This window comes from Aedes aegypti, chromosome 2 (genome assembly GCF_002204515.2).
Source record: "Aedes aegypti strain LVP_AGWG chromosome 2, AaegL5.0 Primary Assembly, whole genome shotgun sequence".
NCBI lineage: Eukaryota > Metazoa > Arthropoda > Insecta > Diptera > Culicidae > Aedes > Aedes aegypti.
The window spans coordinates 63,656,496-63,684,358 of NC_035108.1; the positions used below are offsets into that span (position 1 = coordinate 63,656,496).

General features: G+C 35.8%; 1 protein-coding gene across 1 annotated transcript in view; it reads right to left on the reverse strand.

The window, feature by feature from the left end:
- Positions 1-577: 577 nt before the first annotated feature.
- LOC5566335 (titin) overlaps positions 578-27,863 on the reverse strand; it is a 446,003-nt gene continuing 418,717 nt past the window's right edge. Inside the window, exon 18 of the mRNA XM_021841039.1 lies at positions 578-926. Within this exon, the coding sequence (XP_021696731.1) occupies positions 685-926 (242 nt within the window). The 3' untranslated portion in view covers positions 578-684. The remainder of the gene's footprint in view (positions 927-27,863) is intronic.

Genomic DNA, 27,863 nt, shown 5'->3' on the forward strand with positions numbered 1-27,863 from the left:
TGGTACAAAAAGGCGTGGAGCGCAGCGAGCTAGGCGGGCGGATCAAATGCACAGCGATTTGGCGAGCGTGGGGCAGAGCCGAGGATGGAGAGAAGCGGCCACGAACTGAGTATTGTGGCGTGAAATTTTTGATTCCGTGCTATCTGTGTAGATGTTCATTGAGTAAATGAATGATTTTGATTTTTGCCTGATAAAAGTTCCTTGAGCTAAAACTAACGAAACGAAAAAAGCTTTCATACGTCTTTTTCTCCATTTTTGTATGTACTGAGAAAATGTTTAATTCTTATTATTTTTAGTATATAACTTTATGTTGTCATCAAATTCAATTATATGTTGATTAGATATGATTAGAGAACGTATTTTTTTTCGTTTTCTTTCTTCTCCAGGATTAGGTCAGTTTCTTTCATATTCTTCTGGGTAGCAAATCCAATTTTCCATCAACCCTGATTGATGAACAATTGAAATTTACAATTACACATCAAGTTAATAAATTTTGTTACGAAGCTCGCTATTTCCGAAACCAGTGTGCAATCTACTTATTTACAACAATTTACTAAGAAGCGAAACTACCAAAATGTGCTCTACTCTAGTTGGTTAAATCCACCGAAACTCCCGCAGCGTTTATTTCTATTACCAATTTGAATTCTATTTACAACTTAATACCTAGTGGTTGACTAATTGGCTCTACTTAAGTTGGACAAATTTACCTTCCGAGTGCGGTGCCGACGATGACGACGACGAAGTCTGGATCAAACAAATCGACCGGTAAGTTGTGGACTGCTCGACAGTTCTGAGGCCACGATGACGGGGCTGGTCATCCACGGGTCCTCCTCTGTCCTGAAACCCGTTGTGGTCTTGCCGCTCCGGATCGTTTACTTTCGGCCTTAATTCCTTGTAGCTGAGGTATGAAGTTTCGGTGTTCAGCTCTGTTGATGGAAAAAACGAGAAAATTTCACAATTTAACGAAAGTGGCTAAGCCGGAGTCTCAGTTTGGGGGAACGTGATCGTTAAGATTATTTTCGAACTGGTAAGAAAAAAAAATGAAAAAGAAGATGAGAATAGAAAATTCGGTTGTGAAATTTATAAATTTCCTCCAATCCCACTCGCATTCATAATATCGACGGCGGCGACGACGAGCGAAATTTGCACCCAACAAGACACCCGGTGACGAAGAAGACAAAATTCAGCACACACGTTCAGAAAAGTCGACCCGAGCCAGAGAGATCCGATCTAAAATTAGAAGTTTTCTCGTTCGATTTAACGCTCCGACGCGATACATTGTGTACGCGGCCAGAAGTTTGAGGAAAAATGTTGTTTTTTGTGAGGCTACTGCTGCGACGGAAGTGGCTGTTTGACTTTTTACTTGCTTTAGGATTGTATCTAGATGGAGTGTCAATAGATTTAGTGACTACTAGCTTTGGGTCCAAAAATACTTGATTTCATTTAAAAATCTTTAATTCATATATTTCGTTGTATGTCCTCTCATCATTACTATTTTTACAAATAGTATAACATAATTTATTTTAATACTAGTTCCTTAAAGGCAATGATTCATACTTAAACGTGCATTAATCGCATTCATCCTTCGGAAAAAGTGGACCCACCTTATTCATGTTCTAAAAACAAAAGATCAACGCCCACGACTACAAGCGATGTTGGATGGAAAATCACGCCTCGACCGATTTAAGTCACCGGCTTTTTTGAGAGCACCACTTTTGAGCCATATCTGACGTGTAACCGTGTTGTTTATTTAAAATGCTTTCGTGATCTGTCTTTGGAGGAGCATCCGACCGAGATGATTCATATAGAAAGGTATTGCAAAAGACACTTATTCTTATTCTAGCATGCATGGTATTGAATCATCACTTGAAGTGCGCTACAATAGGATAATTGACTAATATAGATGCAGCTAGCAGCAGTTAGATGATGCTGGCGCTCTGATTGTTATAGTCACCGAATGATGTATCATATTTCAAAATTAGCATTCAAGTTGATCGCAGATCTAAATATGAATGAACATTGTCAAACATTTTTGAGAGGCTTTTATAAGACTATCATGATGTTTGTAAAGGATAGGAAGCCGGATCTTATTATTGGCCTTTTTGATTCACTTCGACACTGCTACTGAGCTACTGAGCTCATATTTGGCCACAATATGCGTCACATAGCCGTAGCCGTAAACGCGCAGCTATTCAGCAAGACCAAGCTGAGGGTCGTGGGTTCGAATCCCACCGATCAAGGATCTTTTCGGGTTGGAAATTTTTACGATGTCCCAGCGCATAGAGTATCTTCGTACCTGCCACACGATATACACATGCAAAAATGGTCATTAACATAGTAAGCTCTCAGTTAATAACTGTGGAAGTGCTCATAAGAACACTAAGCTGAGAAGCAGGCTCTGTCTCATTGGGGACGTAACGCCAGAAAGAAGAAGAATGCGTCACATTGAAGTTCTTCTTACGGAAAAGTCTCAGACAATTTGGCCGAGGAAAACCCTCCATGCCAAAGTGAATCATGGAAGTGCCCAAGTAGCTCTGCACCCTATTAGGGTTGTACTTTGTTATGAAGCGATGATGATTACTGTCGCTATTTAATAGATTTATTCGTTTTTGTTTAAAGTTCAAAAGTAAGATATTCCAGTTTAATGGAATACTAATACATGTCTTGGGTCACTTAATATAAGCAATTGCCCAATCTTCATGATAGCTGCTACAAAAGAAGTGTTAGACATAACGCTCTAATCAATAACGAGAATTGATTTTTTTCTGATCAGGATATTTCGTCCCCTAATGCGTCAACTAGATAACTCGAACTTTCAATTTTTAGAGTTAAATTTGTAGAAACATAAATTTTAATTGAATCTGCCAGATATTCACAGATCATAGGCGTGTGATTCAAAGTAAGCGTGTCAAAGATTACGTTTCAATCATATTATCTGTGATTATCCATCACCTTGTGAAACGGTCAAACTTTCAATGTTGAATAGTTCAAAGTTTGGATTTGTTATCTAGTTGTAGCATCCTGGGGACGATTTGATGTTTCCGCTTGAATGTATTTTTGAAGACTTTGTATTGAATGTTCGTCTAGTCAGCAAATGTCGTAAATTGCGATCGAATTACGACTGAAAGAATGTCGGTTTGTCGACTCAACATTCTGTCACTAGAAATTAGGTGTGCAAATTTTGTGAAATTCGTTCTTTTTTCTGACACTTTACACCTTTAAGGTGCATTCGTGTTGGGAATTTGGTTGATCCATGAGTTCAGAGAGTAGCTGCTTCCAGTGACCTTCAGAACAATGCTGTAAATACTGGAGGTCAACAACGATATTTTTCTATTATGTAAAAAATATCACCTAAATATGATACATTGAGCCATTTCACTCTATCGCAAAGCTGCAAATACAGTAGTTTAATTTAGCCTGTATTGGGTACATGAATTTTCTAAACCATTAGTGCCATTGTAGGCATTACATGCGGGAAATGCACCGGGAATTTTTTCCACAGTAATTTTAGATTGCCCTTAGAAACGGGTGTTTTGCTATTTTCAAGGCCATTTTACAGCAGCGATGGGCGTGAGTTTCACTGGCTTTGTTGACTGTGATTTGCTTTGCTTGGCTACTGTAGAATGAATTTAAAGTGTTTCCCAACCCTGGTTTCAACCCCTATACCAAGTCCTTCCCCCGAAAGGGGGTGCCAGACTTGTTAAAGCAAACGACCAAACAACGTACGCAGATATCCTTCGAAAAGTTAAGGACGATCCGAGCCGAGGCGAACGAGGCGGACGTAAGAGCGCTTACTTAGGAAGCAGTTGTTGAGTGCAGTTATCTGGACGAGATAACAACCGTGGACGAGGTGAGTGAGAAGCTGCGTAAGCAATGCAGCCTGGGAGAGGAGGCCATGGCAAATCTTCCGAGGAAGTCGTACGACGGCACACTGTCAGCGACGAATCGGCTACCAGTTGACACGGGGAACAAACTGGTGGAGAAAGACAAGATTAGAATTGGGTGGTCAATATGCCCACTGAAACTCGGCACACGAGCAGATAGACCACCGATGCAATGCTATAAGTGAGTGAACTTCGGACACCCGGCAGCGAGCTGTAAAAGTCCGTACAGAACCGAACTGTGAAGGAAATGTGGAAAAAGAGAGCTGTGCTCTCCTCACCAAAGCAGTGAAACACAATTCGACGGGCAGCTTCAATCAAATGAAAGCGAGTCGATAATTGTCACCTCACTCGACTCGTGTCACCTCACACGCCGCGCAGAATAAGCACAACTGTAGCTACAACATTCACTTAATCACTTTTCCCTTTGTGTCTGTCTTGTTGAACATTCAAATTATTTTATCGTTGAAACGGCTTTCTACACATTATTACCTTAAAATGTAATGAGCGGATCCACACAAAAAAAAACCTGTTACCAACAACGGCTCCTATATTTATTTACATTTGGACACATTTTTTCAGCGTCGATAAAGAAGATTTTTGCGGGTTGACATTACAACACAATAATAATATCGATGTTTTGATTGAGCTTGGATATTGAGTCATTCGTATCTATTGTTGTTTCAACTAATTTGAATAGTTGAATTAGCCAGTTTAAACAGTTGAATCATCAATACATATGTTTGAATCAATTTTTAAATATGGTTGACTGAAATTCAATGGAAGAACGGCCAGCTAATATGATTGACATTACAATTCTTTTTCTTCGTATGATGTCGCTACAATCACGTGCAATATCTATTGAAGATTGATGATAGAGTGTTGAACCATTAACAGCGCAGCAGAGAAGGCCAACGGAGTCGTGGAAAGATATCGGCAGTACGATTGATTTGATGAAGAATGTCAAACGGGTTTAGACTTGAAACATACAACAATACTGCAACAGAGGTCCCGTCACAAACTGATAAATGGACTACAAACTCATATTTTCCTGGATACCCAAGTAATCAAATAGCACTATAATTCGCCCTGCGTGCTAATATGGTGCTATTATATAGCTGACATATCCTATATTGGCCGTATAAAAGCCCTACAAGGTAAAAAGGCGAATTAGAGGGCTACTTGGGTAAGGAGCGCCGCTTGAAAGAGATGGATTGAGAAGAAATGGAACAGCTTTGTCACTCTCAAGAAACGCGCATATTTTACAAGAAATTCAACGCATCCCGCAAAGGCTTCATGCCCTGAGCCGAAATTTGACGAAATAAGAATGGAGATATCTTACTGGACAAGCATGGCGCGATTGAAAGATGGAAGCAGTACTACGATGAACACCTGAAAGGCGTGGAGGCAGAACAACAAGATGGCAAGAGGAATAGCTATATCGGTACAAAGGTCGAAGGCGATGTGTCCACGGCTGAATTATGAACTTAACAATTACTTTAGTTGACAATAATGATAGACTCGACTTCGAGGCTAGTACACGACACTGAAGACAACCTTACAGTTGAGGTCGAATGTGTCGTATCTGTCAAAAGGTGCAAACTCTAGTGAAATTAAATGGTGTAGAAATAAATTCGGTTTTTCATCTACTTATAGGTATTCCACTGAACAGCTCGAAGATTTATAACCAAAAATGAAGGGACAAAAGGTCGAAAATCTTTTTTCAAAGAAGGAAAAATTTCCCACCAAGTTAATCATTTTCGACATTTTCAATGTCAATTCAATTTTTTTTTTTCATCATTTTCAATGTGCAAGATTTTTTTTGGTGATCAATAGAAGCAAAATGAGTTATCTGTACGGTGGTGCTATATGAATATTGTGTGCAAAACTATTCTAAAAAATTATGAACATTTGTATGGGAAAACAAACTTTGAACTTTGACTGTTTTTTTTCTCAATGCCTACTCTTTCCATATAGGACCTTATGCCTGTATGGGCAGTAAAGGTATGGTGGTTATTTTCGTTGCAGATGCTTAAAAATCCACCCTAAATTATGCCTTGTAGTAATCAAGGGCTGTGCTTTTAATTTTTGGCATTGCACTTGCTGATATTCAGTTAGATATTTTTACTTGTTTTAATCATTATCTTTTCTAACGAGTAAAAATGTGATAGTGATGGTTGACATTATGATTTTTATTTTTTTCCTAAAAGGTTTACCTTTTTTAAAAAAAAAAATAGGCTTTTCTTTCAATTGATGATGTAAGAACAATTACTAATATTTTTACTAGTATTACACTTATCTGCATGAAGTGGCCGATAGTAATGTCAAGTTAGGCAGGGATATTATTCTCCTATAAGCCTCTGGACGGTTTCGTTTATCGGGTACCCCCGTTGGATTGCTCACTAAGTAAGTCTTATAGTTATCTTTATTTTTCAATTTGTACCCCGCTGCAGAATTGCATAACGTTCAAATTGAAAACGTATCAAACGCTTAGCTCATGAAATGAAATCAAGCGAAATGGAACGTCGTGAAATGAAACGCACAATCAAAACAAAAAAGGCAAAGAGTGCTTGGTGCTTGGTCGAATGACATTTAGTCGAAAGGACATTTGGTGAATTAGACATTTCTCGCATAACTTCTGATCTCGCCCTAAAAGCCATTGGTAACCATATGTGTAGCTCATTGTTTCTGAGCATTTGAATGTATTTTCATGTTATTTAACAACGCTATGGGGAAGAAAAGATCATTATCTACCTGCCCGTGGTGTTGGTTTGGGTGCTTGTTCTTTCATTTGGTCAGAAACAACGAGCTACACACGTGGTTACCAATGGCTTTTAGGGCGTTATCTCAGAGTATGCGAGATTTGTCAGAAATGCAACAATTTAAACTTCATAACATTTGATCAAGAGTTTATTCTAAGGCAACTACTATTTCACAGTTCAACAATAAATCGTTATGAACATTGATTATTGTTTTCTACGTTTTGCGATGAATGTTAGATAATGTATTCTTTTAAATAATCTGAAATATCAACTATAGTTGGACGAAAGAAACGGGACGTTTATATAATCCTTTTTTTAAACTTATTTCATCTTTTTGTTTGTGATCTGAAGTTATTCAAATTTGTAGGATTTCGGTGGTTGTCTTTTTTTTAAGTATCATCATTCTTCGAAAATACTCAACGATGTGATTTTTTTTCACTCCGTGTCTTGAAGCTTTTGAATGTGAGTAATATTTTGGAATTCGCAAGCAGACTTAAAACGGCGGGAATAATTTGTGTTTTATGAAAGCTTTTATAGCAAAGCAAATCTCAAGTGCCGGGAACAAGATACGTTTATCTATTCATGGTCAATTGGCTTACTGTGACTTTCAGCTTAATAACATTCCCTAAGCAGATATATGGCTTCCAACGGTTACGATGAGAACACCGAGAAATAGTTTGAAACTAACATGATAATTGTGCTTATTCTGTATATTGGATGAGAGATTCTACCCCATTACCCCGAATCCCATTAACCCGAACGCCATTACCCCGAAATTCAAAACACCGAACGACCCATCACCCCGAATGACATTACCCCGCATTTCCCCGCAATTTCATGGGGAAATGTCATCAATATCATCATGTCAAGATAATCGTAAATTCGGGGAAATAGCATTCGGAGTGATGGAATTCAGGGCAGCGGTACATTCAGGGTAATGGAATTCGGAGTGATGGCATTCGGGGAAATTACATTCGGGGTGATGGGGTAGAATCTGGATAAGGTGAGACGAGTTGACTTAGGTGACAAAAGTCGGCAGGCTTCACATTGAGATTAGCTCGTTTCGAATCACAGAACAAGCCTGAATGAAACAAAAAAAAAAAAAAACAACATGAAACGTCAAACTCGCAAGGGGTTGTCAATATGTTGGATGAGTATTTATTTATTTATATTATTTGCTTATTTGTGATAGCGTGGCATTCGTATCAGTGGATGAGTATGGTTCATCAAATTGAATAACAAAATATTGATACCAGCATTTTGATTGTTGGTAAAATCGATTATACTTTATACCAATTTATCTCGACGACTATCGGACTATCGGAATAAACGCAAAACTTTGTCCTTTTGTGGAAACAACGATTTGATAGGGTGACCATCTCCTGGAGATTCAAAATCAGGACTTTTTTTTGTAAGTTCTGAGTGACCGAGTCAGAAGTGTTTCTGCACTGTTACTTCAATATGGCCTAAATGACATGAGCAATTGCTCTTCATCCATCCTCTCTTTCACTGATAACTTCGCTAAATTAGTTAAATATGTAATATTTCTTGTAAATGAAGCAAGATTTAGTGGTTATTCATCCTGCAGCACAAAAATATGTTACGAAAATAGAATCAGTTTTCTGCAATAACGCAAAGAGAGTAACGATGAAGAGAAATCGTTGAATGCAGATAGGCCCTTATGAAAAAACAATACTGGTTTGATCTATCGATTCAAGCGACACACTCGATGGATCAAACCAGTATTGTTTTTTCATAAGGAGAGCGATACAAAAAAAAGGCAGAATTCTCCTTGATAAACTTGAGGTAAAACGGGAGACCGCATTATATTCGCTATCTTTTGTCTCACTCTAACAATTATTTTAAAAACTTTGCAGAAGCAAATCTTGAGTTTTAGTGAACCTATGAAGCTGAAAATTGGAGAGTGCTACCAATAATCAATCTCAGTTTTTGGGACAAAACTGAAAGACATCTTATAATTCGGAGAAGCATTTGTGTAGGACCTCTCCAAAAATTCATTAACGCTATGTGGAGTTAGATATGTTAGGCAGTCGTGCATCCCCTGGCAGTTTCGGATAATGGTTTCTATTCATTCAGAAATCTTGAATATTCAATGATGATAGGTATTTTCATGAGTTTCAAAAAGATTGCATTCAAATGAGGGATCCTTGCGATGCATCAAAATATTAAACAGTGATAGGAAAAAAAATTATGATCACATGATTGCTACCATTTGTAATAAACTTTAATCATTAGAAGTTTCAGAAATCTTTCTTCAAATTTGAATTATTTCCAAAATTTCATGGTTCGGCAAGTAGAAAAAGCAGGACAAAACTCGAAACGTGAAAAATAAATCAGGACACCTCTCAAATTCAGGACATGTCCTGCTAAATCAGGACGGATGGTAACCTTACGATTTGACCAACATCATATGCTTTCTACTGCAATTAAACGTTTTCGACCAAATGTCCGTTCGACCAAATGTATAAACTTAATTTGACTAAGTGTCATTCAACTAAATGTCTTTTGACCAAATCCATCGATTCAGCGAAGAGTTAACCGAAACCACAAACGTAAGGTAACTAAAAGTTCAAATTATAAATGAACCCCGATGGCTTGCATTAGATATCGTTCAAATGAACAAGGGGTTCACTGTATAATGCAGCGTCTATTTATTACGTAACGTTAAAATCGACAGTTTTCGCCCCCCCCCCTTCTGTAACGATTTTTGGAAGTAAATTTAAAATTTTTGTTTGATCCGTAACGCTTGAGCCTACATCACTTCCTACAGCGTGACGTGATTTGTGTACGGCGCCCAACGTGTGGCTCATATCATTCTACATATGAGCTCCATTTCTTGTTTCTAACATGCTTTGACAGTATCAAAAAAAAAAAAAAAGATTGTCATGTAAAACGAGTTATAAATAAATAGCCAACAATTAAAGTTAAATGTCTCATTGCATTCAGGAATACTTGCAAGTGAAACTGAAACATGTCAAGATCTTGGATCGACGGCTCGGTCATTTCCAGGCTTTAGAAAAAATAACGATCACTGACAAATGAGCCAAAATGTCATCCCATTTATTCGCCTGCATTCACACAATGCGCATGACATTTATCGTTCATGGAAGATAACGACTCACGAAAGGAAAAAAAAACAGACACACACCACCCATTAGGGTGGGGCTTATTTCCAAAAATCTTTCGTAGTCAGGATTTACAAAGTGGAAAATGATCATCGGTCCCAAAATAACATCCTGTGAAAAAATGAGATTTTTTGGTGAAGGTTTAGAGGTGGCGCAAAGGGCGTAAGTGCAGTTTTCCCATTTTAGTGAACTCTGAAAAATTTTGGTATGCTTTTCAGCTTGTTTTGGTGATTTTAGGACCCTTAAGGGCAAAAAATCACCTCAAAATTGCGATATCTCCACTCCTTTAGATGATATTTGACGAAATATATTTTATGCATGTGATTTTTGGCCCTTGAATAGGTTACGCTGACTGATTAATATGAACAGTGCTGGGAATGGTAATAGCAGTAGGCTTGAATTTCACGAAAATCACGTGGCTCTCTCACTACAGTAGCTTAAAATCGTGAATCTCATCAATAGCCTATATTGGGTATATGATTTTCTCTAAATCAGTAGTGTCATTGAAGGCTCTAAATGCGGGAAATGCAGCGGGAAATAGAACATTTTTCTACAGTAATTTTGGGTTGCCCTTAGCAACGGGTGTTTTGCAATTATCAAGGCTTTTTGCCTACAGCAGCGATGGGCGTGAGTTTCACTGGCTTCGCTGACTGTGATTGGCTTAGTTTGACTACTGTAGAGTGAGTTTCAGATTTTTTCCCAACCCTGAATATGAACCCGAATAAGCATATAAATAGCTGCGGAGAATTCCTATGCTAGTAGAATGGAACAAAGAGCAAAGAAGAATGATAGAAAGAACAAAGAACACAGAAGAATGTAAGGTGGGGTGGGTTTAACAGGGGGGAAGGTGTAACTGATGATATTATATTAGAATCAACTATGGAGCCGTGAAAATATCTCGGTTGGATGTATGAGATGTGATTATATGCAAGTTTAACACTCATTTAGTATTTTAGAATGTCCGTTTGATATAACTCCAGCAATTGCTTTTATAATCTGAAAGAAATTAAAGAGGGGCCATACAAGCTCAAAATCCGTACACTTCATACACGCAAAAAAATTGTGCGGTAAAAACTACCATTTTAGGGGGTTAACTTAAGCGCTCGCACCGGCAATTTTCAGCAGACCAGAAATGCGCTTGATTTTACCATGTCTGTAGTTGGAATCAGATTGTTGTAAATTATTTCTGTCAAATGTACCAGTAATGCGGTGGGGTGTACCGAAAACATAGTAATTTGGTCTAAATTTCCATGGTAGTTTTAAGAATGGGCGTAGTCAGCTAAAATAGTTATTCTTACCACAGATTTTTTTCCCGTGTACAAATAGAAGGAGTTTTATATGAAGTTAAAGGGTTTAGATTCATTTCATAGGTGTTCGGATTTTGATCCCACACGATATATCCTTATTAGGTAAATCCATAAACGATTTTTGCTTTCCAGCAATAACACTTCTTGTTAGAATTTCCACAGGAATTTTTGGATTATGATGCCATTTCAGCAATTAATTGCGTTTGGGGTTCCAATACTTCACTTTCGCCACAAAACCTTCAACATAACTTCGGACAAACGAAAATGCAGATGAAGTTCAATACATCGTTCTACATCTGTATTTGAAATCGATGTGTATAAACAACAGCAGAAGGAAAAAAAATCGGTAGTCAAAATTCAAATTAGTACACGACCCAAGTAACAATGAAAGCTGAACAGCAAGAGTATTTGCTGAACAATGGCTGATTAATGGTGTACAAGGCTGCACACCGTGACAGCTGAACAACAATTTGAAGAAAAGCTTATTAAACACTCTTATTCAGCAGTATTCTCAAAGCTGAATATCAAGTTGAACAAGCTTTTTTCCATCTACAATTTTATCCTTTGTTCAGCCATCCTGAATGATATTGATTAAAGGTTATTTAAAGCTTTAATCAAATCAACAGCCATTGTAGCCAGCTGTAAGTTGACAAAAATATACACACCAACGTTTGGCTTAAACACTAAATAAATGATTTAAAAACTGTTTCATCGAACTCACCGAACAACAAATTTTCACATCCCGTAGCGGACATGCCGTAAACACACATGGGCCTAGCGTTTGTCGAAAAAGAAAAACACCTGAATTTGGCATCCATGAGCATGAGCAACAACAAGATAGAACAATACACTTGCTCATGAAGATTTCTTCGTCACATTTGTAATTAATTGTACAGCATCGTAATAATTACCAACTTTCGTTGACAACAATTAAACAGCAGTAATTGAAGATTATCGAGAATTCAATTTCAAAACAAAAATCACAACAAACAAAACACTAACTTTAGTGTTTTTGCCTAGCACTGATATCCCTTCTCCAGCCTCAATGCAACCTTTAACATAGCCCTTATTCAGACAAGTCAATAAGTTATTTCCTTGCTTTTAATAATGCTCACACAGTCTCATGTGGAGCAGATGTCAAGGTAAGTGGTTATAAATCAGTGGATCCCAGTTCAATTCTCAATTGTTAATATTTACTAATCTTCATCTTTAAATTCCAGCACACATCTCCCCTATGTGTTTGAAATTGTAAGTTGCGTTTATAAAATCCAAAGCTATGAACCTGTTAATATTTTAACATTTTTTTGGTCTATCGTTGAATAATGGATGAATAAGCGATTGTTAAGCTTTCGAAGGCTGCCATCTGTTCTAAAAATAGAATTATCGTTATTGAAAGAAGGTTGAATAAGCGCATGATAGACCTTTATTCAGCCTTCCATGAAGCTTCAATTAAGCTTAAGGCTGAATAAAATCGCCAGAATTAGATGTTTAACAGCTGTACAACAGTGTATGCAGGCTATGATCAGCTTTTGTTCAAGCAAAGGCTGAATTGAATTAGTTATAGAAGCGTTTGAACAGCTTCAAATTGTTACCTGGGGAGCTTCTATAGGGTGCAAGAGATAAAGCACTTCAGGTTGAAAACCTCTCAAATAAAACCAAAATTAAGTCGTCACAGTTCTGAAACATATTTTTTAGGACAGAGCTACATGAAGGAATTTTCACAGGATGTCCTATGTATATATAAATAATTATATAAATTAGTTATGAATTTGATAGATACTGCGTGAGGCTGAATTTCCAGGATGTAAATTTTGCAACGGTCCCTTTCAAATAAATTGCTATCATCATTCAGAAAAAAAAAACAACCAAACGATTATTGAACTAAAGCAGTAAAGTGACGTGCATTTATCTATATCTACCAGGAGAATAATGATGAAACTTCGCATGGAATCAAGGACATTTTAGCCGTTATTGCAATTTTTCCATAAAGTCCTATAAAGTTGCAATAAGTTCCAATAAAATTGTGTACATGGGTCGAAAACTAGAGATGGTTGAAAAATTGGTGCTCTTCCCCTACTTGAAGAAAAATTGCTCGAAATATTTCTGAAGTGGATAATATTAAACAGAAATCAAGGGGTCGGACCTGGTGTAGTGGTTAGAACACACACCTTTCACGCTGAGGATCTGGGTTCGAATCCCATCCCCGAGATAGTCACTAAAAATTTCAGTGGCGACATCCTTCGGAAGGGAAGTAAACCCGTTGGTCCCGAGATGAACTAGCCCATAGCTAAAGAGCTAAAAATCTCGTTAATAAAGATTTTAAAAAAAATGAAGTCAATAAATATAATCAACGTTTTCTAGATTCCTCAGTTACGCTCAAGACATCGCTAGTTTCACCCTCCCACCTGTTTAACCCACCCCACCTTACATTCTTCTGTGTTCTTTGTTCTCTCTCTCATTCTTCTTTGCTCTTTGTTCCATTCTACTAGCATAGGAATTCTCCCCAGCTATTTATATGCTTATTCGGGTTCATATTAATCAGTCAGCGTAACCTATTCAAGGGCCAAAAATCGCATGCATAAAATATATTTCGTCAAATATCATCTAAAGGAGTGGAGATATCGCAATTTTGAGGTGATTTTTTGCCCTTAAGGGTCCTAAAATCACCAAAACAAGCTGAAAAGCATACCAAAATTTTTCAGAGTTCACTAAAATGGGAAAACTGCACATACGCCCTTTGCGCCACCTCTAAACCTTCACCAAAAATTCTCATTTTTTCACAGGATGTTATTTTGGGACCGATGATCATTTTCCACTTTGTAAATCCTGACTACGGAAGATTTTTGGAAATAAGCCCCACCCTAACCACCCATTGTTTGACGCCGATCACTGTGTGTCACCACGTTTTACATTCACTGACACACTCCCATTCTGATCAGGAAACAGAAGCAAATATTTAACATTTTCTGTGCTATGCTTGCAACTTAAGGGGATTTTGATGGTCCAATGGGTTATAACTAAATTGTTTAGGGTTGCATTACCAGAAAAAAATGAAAGGTATTACCAGTTTTATGCTAAACATAAATCACCCGAATGGCTCGATACCATTGTAGTCTATGAGAGTTACTGCTCTTGAACGCTCTCTCGCCAAACGAGAGAGTGAATATCAACATTCATAGAGCTCTCCAATGGATCAATGCACGAGTTCACTAATTTGACATTTCAGCGGTGCCGAATTCACCCGTTTCCATGGTCACGTAAATAATACGGCACCGCTCAAACGTCAACGAGTGTACTCGTGCATTGACCCATTGCGTTGTGCCACGATCTGTTATGGTTCACGAACTGTTACACTCTCTGAATATGGTTCGATCGGCTTATTCGGATCGAAATCCAAACATTGATCATTTCATGTGCATTTTTTATGATTTTCATCGCAAAATCTTGTGAACCAAGTCGTTTTGCTTGAAATTCTTCTAAAGAAGAAGTTTCGCGTTTATTGCCCTACCATAAACCAATGGATCGATGCACAAGTTCACTATTTGACGTTTGAGCGGTGCCGAATTCACTGGTTTCCATGGTCACATGGTCCATGGTCGTGCATCAGTCCATGGATCAATGCACGAGTTCACTATTTGACATTTTACTGCCGTTATTCGCATAATTGTCCCATGTTCCAAAATCTGCAATCGAGAAAAACGCATTTAAAGATTTTAACACATTTAGGCCGCGTATTGACCAGGTGTGTGGTAAATAAAAATAAAATCTTTACAATAGTATAAAAAATAGCGTGTTCATTGTAGCCAAGAGTTTGAATTATTGGAATAAAGTAAATTTAGCTACGAAATTCAAAGTGGGACTGTTATGCCTAGAAATACGAGGTTTTTGGTGAATTTCTACGCATAACAGTCCCACTGCACTATGGTCCAGGAATCAGTTTTACACGGAAAGATGCATTTTGAGCTTTAGAATGAAACGTTAGACAAAAACGGTTTTCTACAAAGTTGTTTGTATTAGTTGAGCCCTATGTTTGGTTTTATTGAAAATTAGGGTGGATCACATTTTCATAGAAATTGTGTAACTAACTTTCTTATTTGTAGAAATTATATTATACATGCTTCAGCAAAGTTGTAGACCATTCAATTTAAAGCAACTTTGCCGAAAAAAGTTTTTTTGTATCTTTTAAATTGATCGATTTAGAGCTTTTTTCCTGCAGTGACATAGGGTGGTCCGAACAAAACTGGTTTTCTGGCTCTAGAGTTTTCAATTCAAATTTCTCATCAAAGTAGTCTATGAAACACTTTTAGAGCTTTAAAAAATGCGTGAAGTGAAGTGAGTGAAGAAACTCGCTATCTCCTTCCGTTTAGGAGTTATTGTTGTTTTTCTCTCAAAAACATGCCTACTTTGATTGTAAATATCTCTGATTGGGGCAAACATAAAAAATATCTTTTGACGGCATTTAAAAGACAAAATAAAATTGTATATTATATCAAAAAATTACAGATGTGTTATTTTTGTAACTCTAATAGAACGTCTTGGAAATCAAATATTTTTTATCACAAAAACTTTAATAACTTTTGAACTAAAATAGATATCAACAATCTTTTTGCATGAAAATTTGCGTTTTGTTAAGTTCTAAAAGTCGTTCATAGACGACTTTGACGAGAAACTAATATTAAAAAAACTAGAGTTGAAAAACTTATTTTTGTTGGACCACCCTGCGATGATTAGGAAAAAATGCTCTAGATTGGTCAAATTTAGAGCTACAGAAAAACTTTTTTTGGCAAAGTTGATCAAAATTTCAAGCTCTACCGCTTTGCCTAAGAGCATATACCAGTATTTTGGTAAATAAAAAAGTTGATTATATGATATGTGTGATATTGTGGACCACCCTAATTTCAAATGACACAGTATGAAAGCTTACATTTTTAGAAACAATTTTGTAGAAGGTCATTTTTGTCTAAAATTCCATTTTCATGCTCAAAATGCAAAATAATAAAGAAATACATTCTATGAAAATCTTCAAAATAGTTTTAGAGCTCTATCTTTCTTATTTCAGATTTCTCGTCAAAGCGGTCTATGAACGACTTTAAGAACTTAACAAAACGCAAATTTTCATGCAAAAATATCGATGATATCTATTTTAGTTCAAAAGTTATTAAAGTTTTTCTGCTTAAAATCCTTTGTTTTTCAAGGCATTTTATTAGAGTTACAAAAATAACACATCTGTAATTTTTTGATATATAATTTTATTTTGTCTTTTGAATGCCGTCAAAAAATATTTTTTATGTTTGCCCCAATCAGAGATATTCACAATCAAAGTAGGCATGTTTTTGAGAGAAAAACAACAATAACTCCTAAACGGAAGAAGATAGCGAGTTTCTTCACTCACCAAATTACGCATTTTTTAAAGCTCTAAAAGTGTTTCATAGACTACTTTGATGAGAAATTTGAATTGAAAACTCTAGAGCCAGAAAACCAATTTTGTTCGGACCACCCTATGTCACTGCAGGAAAAAAGCTCTAAATCGGTCAATTTAAGAGATACAAAAAAACTTTTTTTGGTAGAGTTGCTTGAAATTGAATGGTCTATAACTTTGCTGAAGCATGTATAATATAATTTCTACAAATAAGAAAGTTAGTTACACAATTTCTATGAAAATGTGGTCCACCCTAATTTTTAATAACACCAAACAAAGGGCTTAACTAATACAAACAACTTTGTAGAAGACCGTTTTTGTCTAACGTTTCATTCTAAAGCTCAAAATGCAACTTTCCGCGTAAAACTGATTCCTGGCCCACTGTGCACTGCACTATGGTCCAGGAATCAGTTTTACGCGGAAAGATGCATTTTGAGCTTTAGAATGAAACATTAGACAAAAACGGTCTTCTACAAAGTTGCTTGTATTAGTTAAGCCTTTTGTTTGATGTTATTGAAAATTAGGGTGGACCACATTTTCATAGAAATTGTGTAACTAACTTTCTTATTTGTAGAAATTATATTATACATGCTTCAGCAAAGTTGTAGACCATTCAATTTCAAGCAACTTTGCCAAAAAAAGTTTTTTTGTATCTCTTAAATTGACCGATTTAGAGCTTTTTTCCTACGGTGACATAGGGTGGTCCGAACGAAACTGGTTTTCTGGCTCTAGAGTTTTCAATTCAAATTTCTCATCAAAGTAGTCCAAGAAACACTTTTAGAGCTTTAAAAAATGCGTAATTTGGTGAGTGAAGCAACTCGCTATCTCCTTCCGTTTAGGAGTTATTGTTGTTTTTCTCTCAAAAACATGCCTACTTTGATTGTGAATATCTCTGATTGGGGCAAACATAAAAAATATCTTTTGACGGCATTCAAAAGACAAAATAAAATTGTATATTAAATTCAAAAATTACAGATGTGTTATTTTTGTAACTCTAACAAAACGTCTTGAAAGTCAAATATTTTTTATCACAAAAACTTCAATAACTTTTGAACTAAAATAGATATCAACAATCTTTTTGCATGAAAATTTGCGTTTTGTTAAGTTCTAAAAGTCGTTCATAGACGACTTTGACGAGAAAATAATATTAAAAAAACTAGAGTTGAAAAACTTATTTTTGTTGGACCACCCTGCGATGATTAGGAAAAAATGCTCTAGATTGGTCAAATTTTGAGCTACAGAAAAACTTTTTTTGGCAAAGTTGATCAAAATTTCAAGTTTTACCGCTTTGTCTAAGAGCATATACCAGTATTTTTGCAAATAAAAAAGTTGATTACATGATATGTGTGATATTGTGGACCACCCTAGTTTCAAATGACACAGTATGTAAGCTTACATTTTTAGAAACATTTTTGTAGAAGATCATTTTTGTCTAAAATTTCATTTTCATGCCCAAAATGCAAAATAATAAAAAAATACATACTATGAAAATCTTAAAAATAGTTTTAGAGCCCTATCTTTCTTATTTCGGATTTCTCGTCAAAGCGGTCTATGAACGACTTTAAGAACTTAACAAAACGCAAATTTTCATGCAAAAATATTGATGATATCTATTTTAGTTCAAAAGTTATTATAGTTTTTCTGCTTTAAATCCTTTGTTTTTAAAGACATTTTATTAGAGTTACAAAAATAACACATCTGTAATTTTTTGATATAATATACAATTTTATTTTGTCTTTTGAATGCCGTCAAAAGATATTTTTTATGTTTGCCCCAATCAGAGATATTCACAATCAAAGTAGGCATGTTTTGGAGAGAAAAACAACAATAACTCCTAAACGGAAGGAGATAGCGAGTTTCTTCACAAACCAAATTACGCATTTTTTAAAGCTCTAAAAGTGTTTCTTGGACTACTTTGATGAGAAATTTGAATTGAAAACTCTAGAGCCAGGAAACCAGTTTTGTTCGGACCACCCTATGTCACCGTAGGAAAAAAGCTCTAAATCGGTCAATTTAAGAGATACAAAAAAACTTTTTTTGGCAAAGTTGCTTGAAATTGAATGGTCTACAACTTTGCTGAAGCATGTATAATATAATTTCTACAAATAAGAAAGTTAGTTACACAATTTCTATGAAAATGTGGTCCACCCTAATTTTCAATAACATCAAACAAAGGGCTTAACTAATACAAACAACTTTGTAGAAGGCCGTTTTTGTCTAATGTTTCATTCTAAAGCTCAAAATGCATCTTTCCGCGTAAAACTGATTCCTGGACCACTGTGCACTGGTAGTGGTGACCAATTATATGCTAAGCATACTGCTGTAGATGATCGTTCTTATGTATAGATTGTACTGAATGTAGAGGATGTATATCCTCAAGACTATGTTAAGGCTCCTTATGAAGGCTCAAGTGACATGTGCCAAACGGAGTCACGTGTGGGGAAGTGAAGAAATACGATTTTATAGTATGGGATGGGAAGCAAAGGTTTCTGCATGTGTGGTAATGAGAAAATATATGAGTTAGTGAAAGAAAGAGTGGATGAGTAAGTTAGAGAGTTTATAAGATGTAATAAATTCATATATCGACTCTTCCAGCTGCAGGCTTGACAGAAACTCATCTGCGAATTCAAGGTTATTCTTTGGAATAAATATTTTACTGAAAATTCACGACACAAATCTTCACACGATTTGACATATCTTTGGACTTGGTTCGCAAAATCATGATATTTGATACATCGCAAACTAAGTTTTAGAACCGCGAACACTTTCATCGAAGAACCAGTTATCCGGAATAACCCAGTATGTGGCCAGGTCATCCAAAACCTCTTGAACTATTCTTCTTTTTACTTGATTTGCAAATTCATTATGTTTGATATGTCGCAAGTCTCAGAACCGCCAATATAATGGCCACTTCTTCTGGAGAACAAGGTATCCAAAACAACCTGGCATGTTATCAAGTCATCCAAGAACCTTTGAATTAAATTTCTTTAGCCTTGATTTGGGAATTTATGAAGTTTAATGTTGCCAGCTAGGTTTCAGAACCGACAGTTTAGTGGCCATTTCTCCCAGGAAACCTGGAATTCGGAACAATCCGACATGTGGTCAAGTCATCCAATAACGGTCAAACTATTTTTATTTAGACTTGGTTTGCTAAATCATGAAGTTGATTTGTCACAAGTCATTGACTCGAAATTAAAGTGATTACTGATTCTTCAAGAGGGATTATTTCAGTACTTTCCGTGATGTATCCAAAATTACGGTAAATTTCTAATCGATGACCGCGGTTTCAAAAACTAGAAGAATTTTGTGATCAACACTGAAATTCATTGAAAAACTCGGTCCATGGACCTTTGCACGAGTTCACTAATTTGACGTTTGAGCGGTGCCGTATTCATTCGTTGCCATAGTCACATAAATAACACGGCACCGCTCAAACGTCAGATAATGAACTCGTGCATTGGTCCAAAGGTAGAATAGATCAAAGTAATCCAGGTTTCTATGTTTTACAGCTAAAAAGCAATGTTGCTCTGAAAGCAATTGAATGATCATCTCAGCATGATTCAGACTTTGTTATCAATAATAAGAAAATATCCTTACGTCTCATCAAAATGTGATCTTCGGCAAAATTGAAGTTGTAGAAATTCACATGACAAGGGTTACTTTTCCATAGATTAATTTTTCGAGTAGTTAGAGGATTTCCATGTAAACTTCAAATGGCATGTACACAACCAAATGTCTTCCAAGTCCTTTCAAATTTTATGAGAATGAGTTTCATTATATTTGAAACCATTTAGGCATTGGGGAGCAAAAACTTCAAAATTTCCCAAGATATCAATTTCAATGACGCATGTGATACTATCGAACGGAAAGAGCTATGGAAGTTTGTGAACGAAATCGGTTTTCCTCAGAAAATGACAGAAAAGCTGATCAAGGATGGAGGCTATTCTGTGTTGTGTGAAGATCGGGTGCATTGACTTGTTTAAAGCCCGCATAGGACTTCGATAGAGCAAGAGTCTTTCTTGCCTACTGTTCAAAATTGGTGTTTTGGAACATGTGGGCTTAAAAATGCGTGGTTTGGAATCAAGTATACAGATTTCAGACAAGGTATCAGCCAAGATGATTTCTTATGCCTAAGATGGGCAAGAATATTAAATTGTGAACCATACCGAACCCAGACACCTTCAGCATGACTATAGAAAGCCCCTGTGTTTGAGCTCAACCAATATTGATAATATGAAAATTTCCAATCTCAGCCCGTATTCTTCGAAATAGTTCATTATGTAATTTAAAATAAATTGTAGATAAGAGTTGTCCCAGACGCGGAACATTGACCTTAGAGGAAACAAGTGGCTTCCTCTTGCGAGCATCAACGCAATTCATCACCAATTTGTCAGCCGATGACGGTCACCGTCAGAGAACTCTTTTCCTTTCAAATAGTAATTTCGAACAACCGAAAGCAAACACACATTCGTTCAAGTCACGCAGCGAGTGCGGAGATTTATGATCATCTGGTTGTATTTACGGTCTTTTTCGCCATCGGCAGAAGTCAGCACAGCATTCTCGTAGAATTGTGTAATTTCGGTCTTCTCAATCGTCGTATATCAGCCGCCAGCGCAAAAATGTGCTCAAGGTCGTAAAAATTTATCATGATGCGTGCCCTTCCTGCTTTGTTTGTTCAGGAGCTTCTTAAAATTAATTTAAAGTATTCAGAGCAAAGTTCAATACTCGTTTCTTTGAACGTTCCACAAACTCAGCGATCGTTGGATTCGTATTTTCTTTACGCCTACCCGATCAGAATAAAATAGCAAGCCTATAACAATCACATACCAGAATGATTTTTAACCTTCTTCTTGGCTTTCTTTGTCAAAGTTGTTATTTTCTCAATCGTATATCATGTGGCAGGTACGATGATACCTAGAGAAATCACAGAAATTTTCATTGGGAATAGATTCTGGACCGACTGGGAGTTGAATCAAGACACCTTTAGCATGCAATTACTCAATAGCGGGGTTCTAAATCTCTTGGTGAGGGAGGCTCTTGAATGAATTTTAAAATTTTGGCTAATTTTTGACTTGCTATTTCATAGATTTTTCCTCTTTTCGATTTTTGCCACAATATATGATCAAAAGTGGAGATCCTTTGATTTTTTGAGAAACTTGGTTTGGGTTTAAAATAACATATATAAATATATCTAAATATATTTGAATACATTCATTACCACTTGAAAACTTGGTTTGGCAGTCACTTGTCATTCAATTGATTATTGATCTCTTGATAACGTTTCACAACTTTCTATTATGCACTTATAATTTAATGTATTATTTTCAAAGTGCTATTTAATTTATGGAATTTATTTTTGGTATTTTGTCTCTTATGACCACCTCATGAAAAACATACTATGATATGCTAGAATCAAATTTTAATACCGTTATATGGCATGTTTTCTGCTCGGGAAGGCAGATGCTTCGCAGCTTCACCATATCCAGGTCACCCAGCAGCCAGCATTCCACGGCGATGACGTTGGAAAAATAGCCGTGCATCCCGCCAGGAAAAGCACACTTTTCGAAAATGGGAGCGTGGAAATGGGCGGATATTTGCTAGTTCCACACGAAAATACAATCCGATTGAAATCGGCTGGATCCATCACGGATTCGTGCTGCTCCCCGTCATCCATCCACCAGAGCCCAGAAAGACCGCAATGTTCTGGGCGGATTCACCAGAAGTTGTTGTTGTGTTGTTCTTCGACGCGGCTCTCAGCCCTGTCACGAAATCGATTCGCACTAGAGCGTGTAAATGAGCCCCCGTGAAGTAAAAATAGACTCTTGAAGTGAGTCCGAGTGAAAAAAGATGACGACATGATGCGAGCTGGTGATCGCGCGCGCCATTTTGCCGTTTGCTGCAAGTGGGTAGCAGCAGTTCGCTGTGTAGTTAAAGTAAAGGTTACTTTTCACAATGTTTTACCAATTGCATTTTCCACTGGACAGCCACTAGAATTGTGATTGAACTAATGCAAGTCTCCTGGCATCTTTTTTTCATTTTTTTTGTGCATTTTAATTATATGCATTGGGACAAACAATTTGAACATCAAAATTCTATGTGGAGCCAAACTTGGTAAAAAATTAATCACACATTTAATCAAAGAAGTTTTTTACAAAATGTTCTATGATACTTGTTTTTCTAGCAACGTTTAAACACTGTTGAATACGTGACTACGAGCAGCTAAAATTATTTACTATTTTGCCTAATTTGTAACAGAAGCATTATTTTCTACCCCAAAAAATGATGCGCAATAAATTTTCAACTGCGCCATTACTGGAACTTTGTCAAACCGTTTGCAAGTAAACATGATTCAGTTTTATCTAGAAAATATAATATATAATATATATATATATATATATATATATATATATATATATATATATATATATATATATATATATATATATATATATATATATATATATATATATATATATATATATATATATATATATATATATATATATATATATATATATATATATATATATATATATATATATATATATATTGAGAAGAGTGCTTCAAAACGATTGAGCTGGACTCAAAAGAGAAAAAAATCCCTTTCGCTTATTTTCCAGTTCATGGGTATTAACTTTCAAGTGAAAAATTCTCATAATATTTATTATATTGTTATACCGTAATCCGGGGTATCATTGATCAGCGGGGTAACATTGATCGGAATGACTCATCTCGTTAAAAGTTCTTATTACCATTAATTGATATGCTAATAGAAGTGAATATTTTTGCGAGAATTGCGTTTACCCTATGTGTAAATTTGGCAACTTTCCGAAACAATGATTTTAATGGTTAAGAATGACACTACCGAACATTCATGTCTCACATAAGTTCTGCAAACGATATAAGCAAGAAAAATGCTATTCTTACTAAAAATGGCATCGCTGAAAACAATTCCGTTGTCAAAATTTTCATAAGTATACTCAATTAGGCAACATTACCGAATTACAGTTAAGAATATAAAATTCCCGTAGGAAATTGCCTACCTTTAAGCGTATTCCGTGTTTTTTTTTTTCAATTTTAAAATAATTCAAAAAGTAAATGACTTGCAAGAGTTTGGCCTTCATATTCAGCTTCAGGGGCCATGATTTAAGTACCGTAATCCGGGGTAACATTGATAATTTTTCTGGATATTTCTTAAAAAATCATTTGAAAATGGATATGTTGCAAGTTTTATATTTTTAAAACAAGTACTGACACCCAATGCTCGTGTCTATATACTGTATTTTGTTTTCTGAAAGTTTAGAGTATGTTAAAAAAAATGTTTTAAGTGATTGTTTGATTTAGCCGACATGGGGTAACATTGATCACCCATGAAAACAACATTCGGTTATATTGAAAATATCATTACTAACTAAAATCATGGCCCCTGAAGCCGAATATGAAGACCAAACTCATACAAGTCATTTACTTTTTGAGTTATTTCAAATTTAAAAACACCTTGAATAGTGAAATACGCCTAAATGTAGGCAATTTCCAAAACAATTTCTGCATTCTTAATTGTAATTTGTGAATTATGCTGAACTGGACACATCCATAAAAGTTTTGAAAACGGCATCGTTTTCAGCGATGTTATTTTTACTTCTTCTTCTTTCTGGCGTTACGTCCCCACTGGGACAGAGCCTGCTTCTCAGCTTAGTGTTCTTATGAGCACTTCCACAGTTATTCACTGAGAGCTTACTATGCCAATGACCATTTTTGCATGCGTATATCGTGTGGCAGGTACGAAGATACTCTATGCCCTGGGAAGTCGAGAAAATTTCCAACCCGAAAAGATCCTCGACCGGTGGGATTCGAACCCACGACCCTCAGCTTGGTCATGCTGAATAGCTGCGCGTTTACCGCTACGGCTATCTGGGCCCCATTTTTGTCATTTTGTCATTTTTAGTAACAACCAAATTTCTTCTGCTCATATCGTTTTCAGAACTCATGTGAGACATGATTGTTTGAGCGTTGCATCCATAATCATGAAAATCATTATTTCCAAAAGTTGAAAAATTTACGCATGAACACTACTCAAAACCTTAATGTTTAATAAATCATAAATAGAAGGAAGGGAATCACCATTCACGCATTGAAAATATTTCATCAATAAATGTTGAGTGGAACTTTTTGCGATCAATGTTACCCCGGATTAGATGAGTAACGCCATTTTCAATATTACCGAACGTTGTTTACATAGGTGATCAATGTTACCTAAATCAAAAAATCGCCTAAAACATTTTTTTCACATACTTAAATCTTTCAATAATGAAAATACAATATACAGTCACGAGCTATGGATGGCAGTACTTGTTTTAAAAATATAAAATTTGCAACAGTTGCATTTTCAAACGAAATATTAAAGAAATATTCAGAAAAATGATCAATGTTACCCCGGATTACGGTATATAATTATTATATTATATTAGGGCGATTCAAATTTTGAAAATGTTTGAAAATCCAATCTCTCATATGCTCCTTACTATCCTTACCATAAAAATAGTGTTCTTTGAAATTTTCAGCTTTCTGGGTGGTTATTTAAAGGTGGCCCAAAGACAATGTAGGTTCATATGGAAATTACTATGGAAAAAAAATTGAGAAATGTTCCAAACACGCTAGTGCTGTAATGTAAGTAGAAATTTAACATCCCATATTGAAAACTTATTCTTCAAGCTTTAATGAAGGATGTTGCTGAAGAAACAAATTCCTTTTGAGCTAATTTTGTTTGGGATTTTTGTACATGTTTGCAGGGCTATAATCCCATATTAAAAGAAATAATAGCAAACAAACTCATGAATATCTCTTCTGCTTTCCGTCAGATTGAATTTCTCTCTTCAGCAAATCTCTTTATTAAGGTTTGAAGAATGAGTTTTTACTATGGGATAACAAGTTTGTACTTACATTACAGCACTATCGTGTTTTAAACATAGCTCAAAATTTCTCCATAGTAATTTCCATATAAACCTACATTGTCTTTGGGCAACCTTTAAATCACCACCTAGAAAGCTGAAAATTTCACAGAACACTATTTTTATGGTAAGGATGGCAAGGATCATATGGTTGATTGGATTCTCAAACATTTTTAAATGTTGAACTGTCCTAATATTATATCCTCTGAGTCTTATCTTCGTAATTGAGTTTTGCGTCTTCTTAGAAACAACTCGAATAGGATGGTCCTTAATTTAAATTAATTTTTAAATCGATTTTTTTTTTGAGGAAACATTGTGGTTGCGTTTTTTAGCAAATATTTATAAATATTATTAAAAAAATTTGCCAAAGTACCTTTTGATTTAACTCTTCATCTGAGCTTAGTAGATCTATTCTGAGAGTTAAAACTTAGAGGAGACTCAGAAAAATCATGCTTTCGTTCTTACTCCTTTGTATTCAGTTCTATGTGAACGTGGTCAGGGACTATCATAATTTTACAAAATCTCGAACATCAAGGATTAAACAAAGAAATAATTTGAGCTACTGAACAACTATGTCAAAGACGCCATCTTTCTAAGTGGTCAGGATCCTGAGATCTAAGAAACAAAAGTTTCATGCTTACTAGCGCCGCCTAGTGGCAAAATCCCGAATGTCTTGGCTAAAATAGTGATAGCACTTGAGCTACTGAACAATTTTGCCGAAGACGTCATCTTTCTAAGTGGTCGGACTCCTGGGATATTCGCAAAACCAAGGGTGTTGTACAAAGTACAACGCGCGACTACTCGCGTTACAAAAAATCGCGCGACGACCGAAAGGTTAAAATGGCACTGTGTAGAGCATATGAAACCAATTTAGAGTTATTTTGAAAAACGAAATTAGTGGACTTTTATGGTACCCATCTTCATGGTTTTCTTATATACGATATATTGAATATTATTGTACGTACCCTTATAAACTGACTGCTCTGGTGCTTGAACCTTTATTTAATTTAGCCCCTCTACCGGCAGCTTCATTTTTACCGCAAAGTTCAAATTCAAATCGTTATAACTTTTTTGTTTTTCAATATTGTTGCACCATTTTTTCAGAAGTTCTCAAAAAACTCTTCTAGTTCTAGGATCTGTGTCGATATTGATCATTGGTCATCTGGTTTTGAAGATATTCCAAAATTCCTCTGGGGACCTATCCGTAACTAGCACCCTCCGTTAATTTCTCAGGCTACAGAATTTTAATCGAAATCGGATATTCACTCTTCGGAACAATACATTAATGAGAGTATGTTGTGAAAAAAATGAAGCAATTTGGTGCAACCGTCTTAAAGTAATGAGCATTTAGGTTTCTGGAACCACGCTGGCCAAATAAATATCTTAAAAACTTCAAAAAACATATTATCGTAATTTTCAGATATCTCCAAGAATACTGAACCGATTTGTATGAGTTTTTCAAAGTAGCTCCTTATTACCTGGCATTATAATGCCCACATTTTATTTTTTTGATGAATTGATCAAAAACAAAATTACCGCCAATGACATTTTATATGGAAAATGTCGGTCCCCCAAGGAACATCGCAATATCTTTAAAACCAGACTACCAATAATCAATATCGACACAGATTCCTAAATTAGAAGAGATGTTTGAGAACTTGTGAAATAATGATGCAAAAATATTGAAAACCAAAAAAGTTATAACGTTTTGAATATTTATTTTGCGGTAAAAAATGAAGCTGCCGGTAGAGGGGTTAATCAAGATATATCATTCTAAATTTAGTGTGCACTGTTTACACTCACACTATAATTTTGATTGAATTATAAATTTTACAGAACAGAATTGGTTTTGACATTGTTAGTTAATATATTTGATACATTTAGAACATTGATATTCGTATAATGCCAGGAAGTGTTAATACACGCTACGACCAATTTACACAGATTCAGAGTGCGTCAAGAAAGCCCGAGCAGTCGTCAGTTGTTTTCCCTCTTGGGTCGCGCGCCTATTTTCTCTGAGTGCTTTTATATAGCCGAGCAAACAAGTGAAGCTGAAAGTGGATTGTTGCTGCTCAAGGATGACGGATCAATTGGTGAGCTCGTTTCATGCTACTATTTCTAATCTTTTAAATATGTATGACTGCACCTTTAATCGTTACAACGGTGAGACGTAAATATTATTTTTCAACAAATAATGAATGGTTCGTCACTGTGAGTGTCGACATAAACTCTGATTTATAAAGTATTTATGTCTAATTTTTTTTTCAAAACACTTTCTTCTTTTTACCTTTATTATTGCAATAAAAAAAAACTTTTAATGGTTCGACACTACAAGTGTAGACTTGCGAAAGGTTCACTTTATTCAACAAACTTTGAAAAGTTTGTCACCTCAAGTGTCGG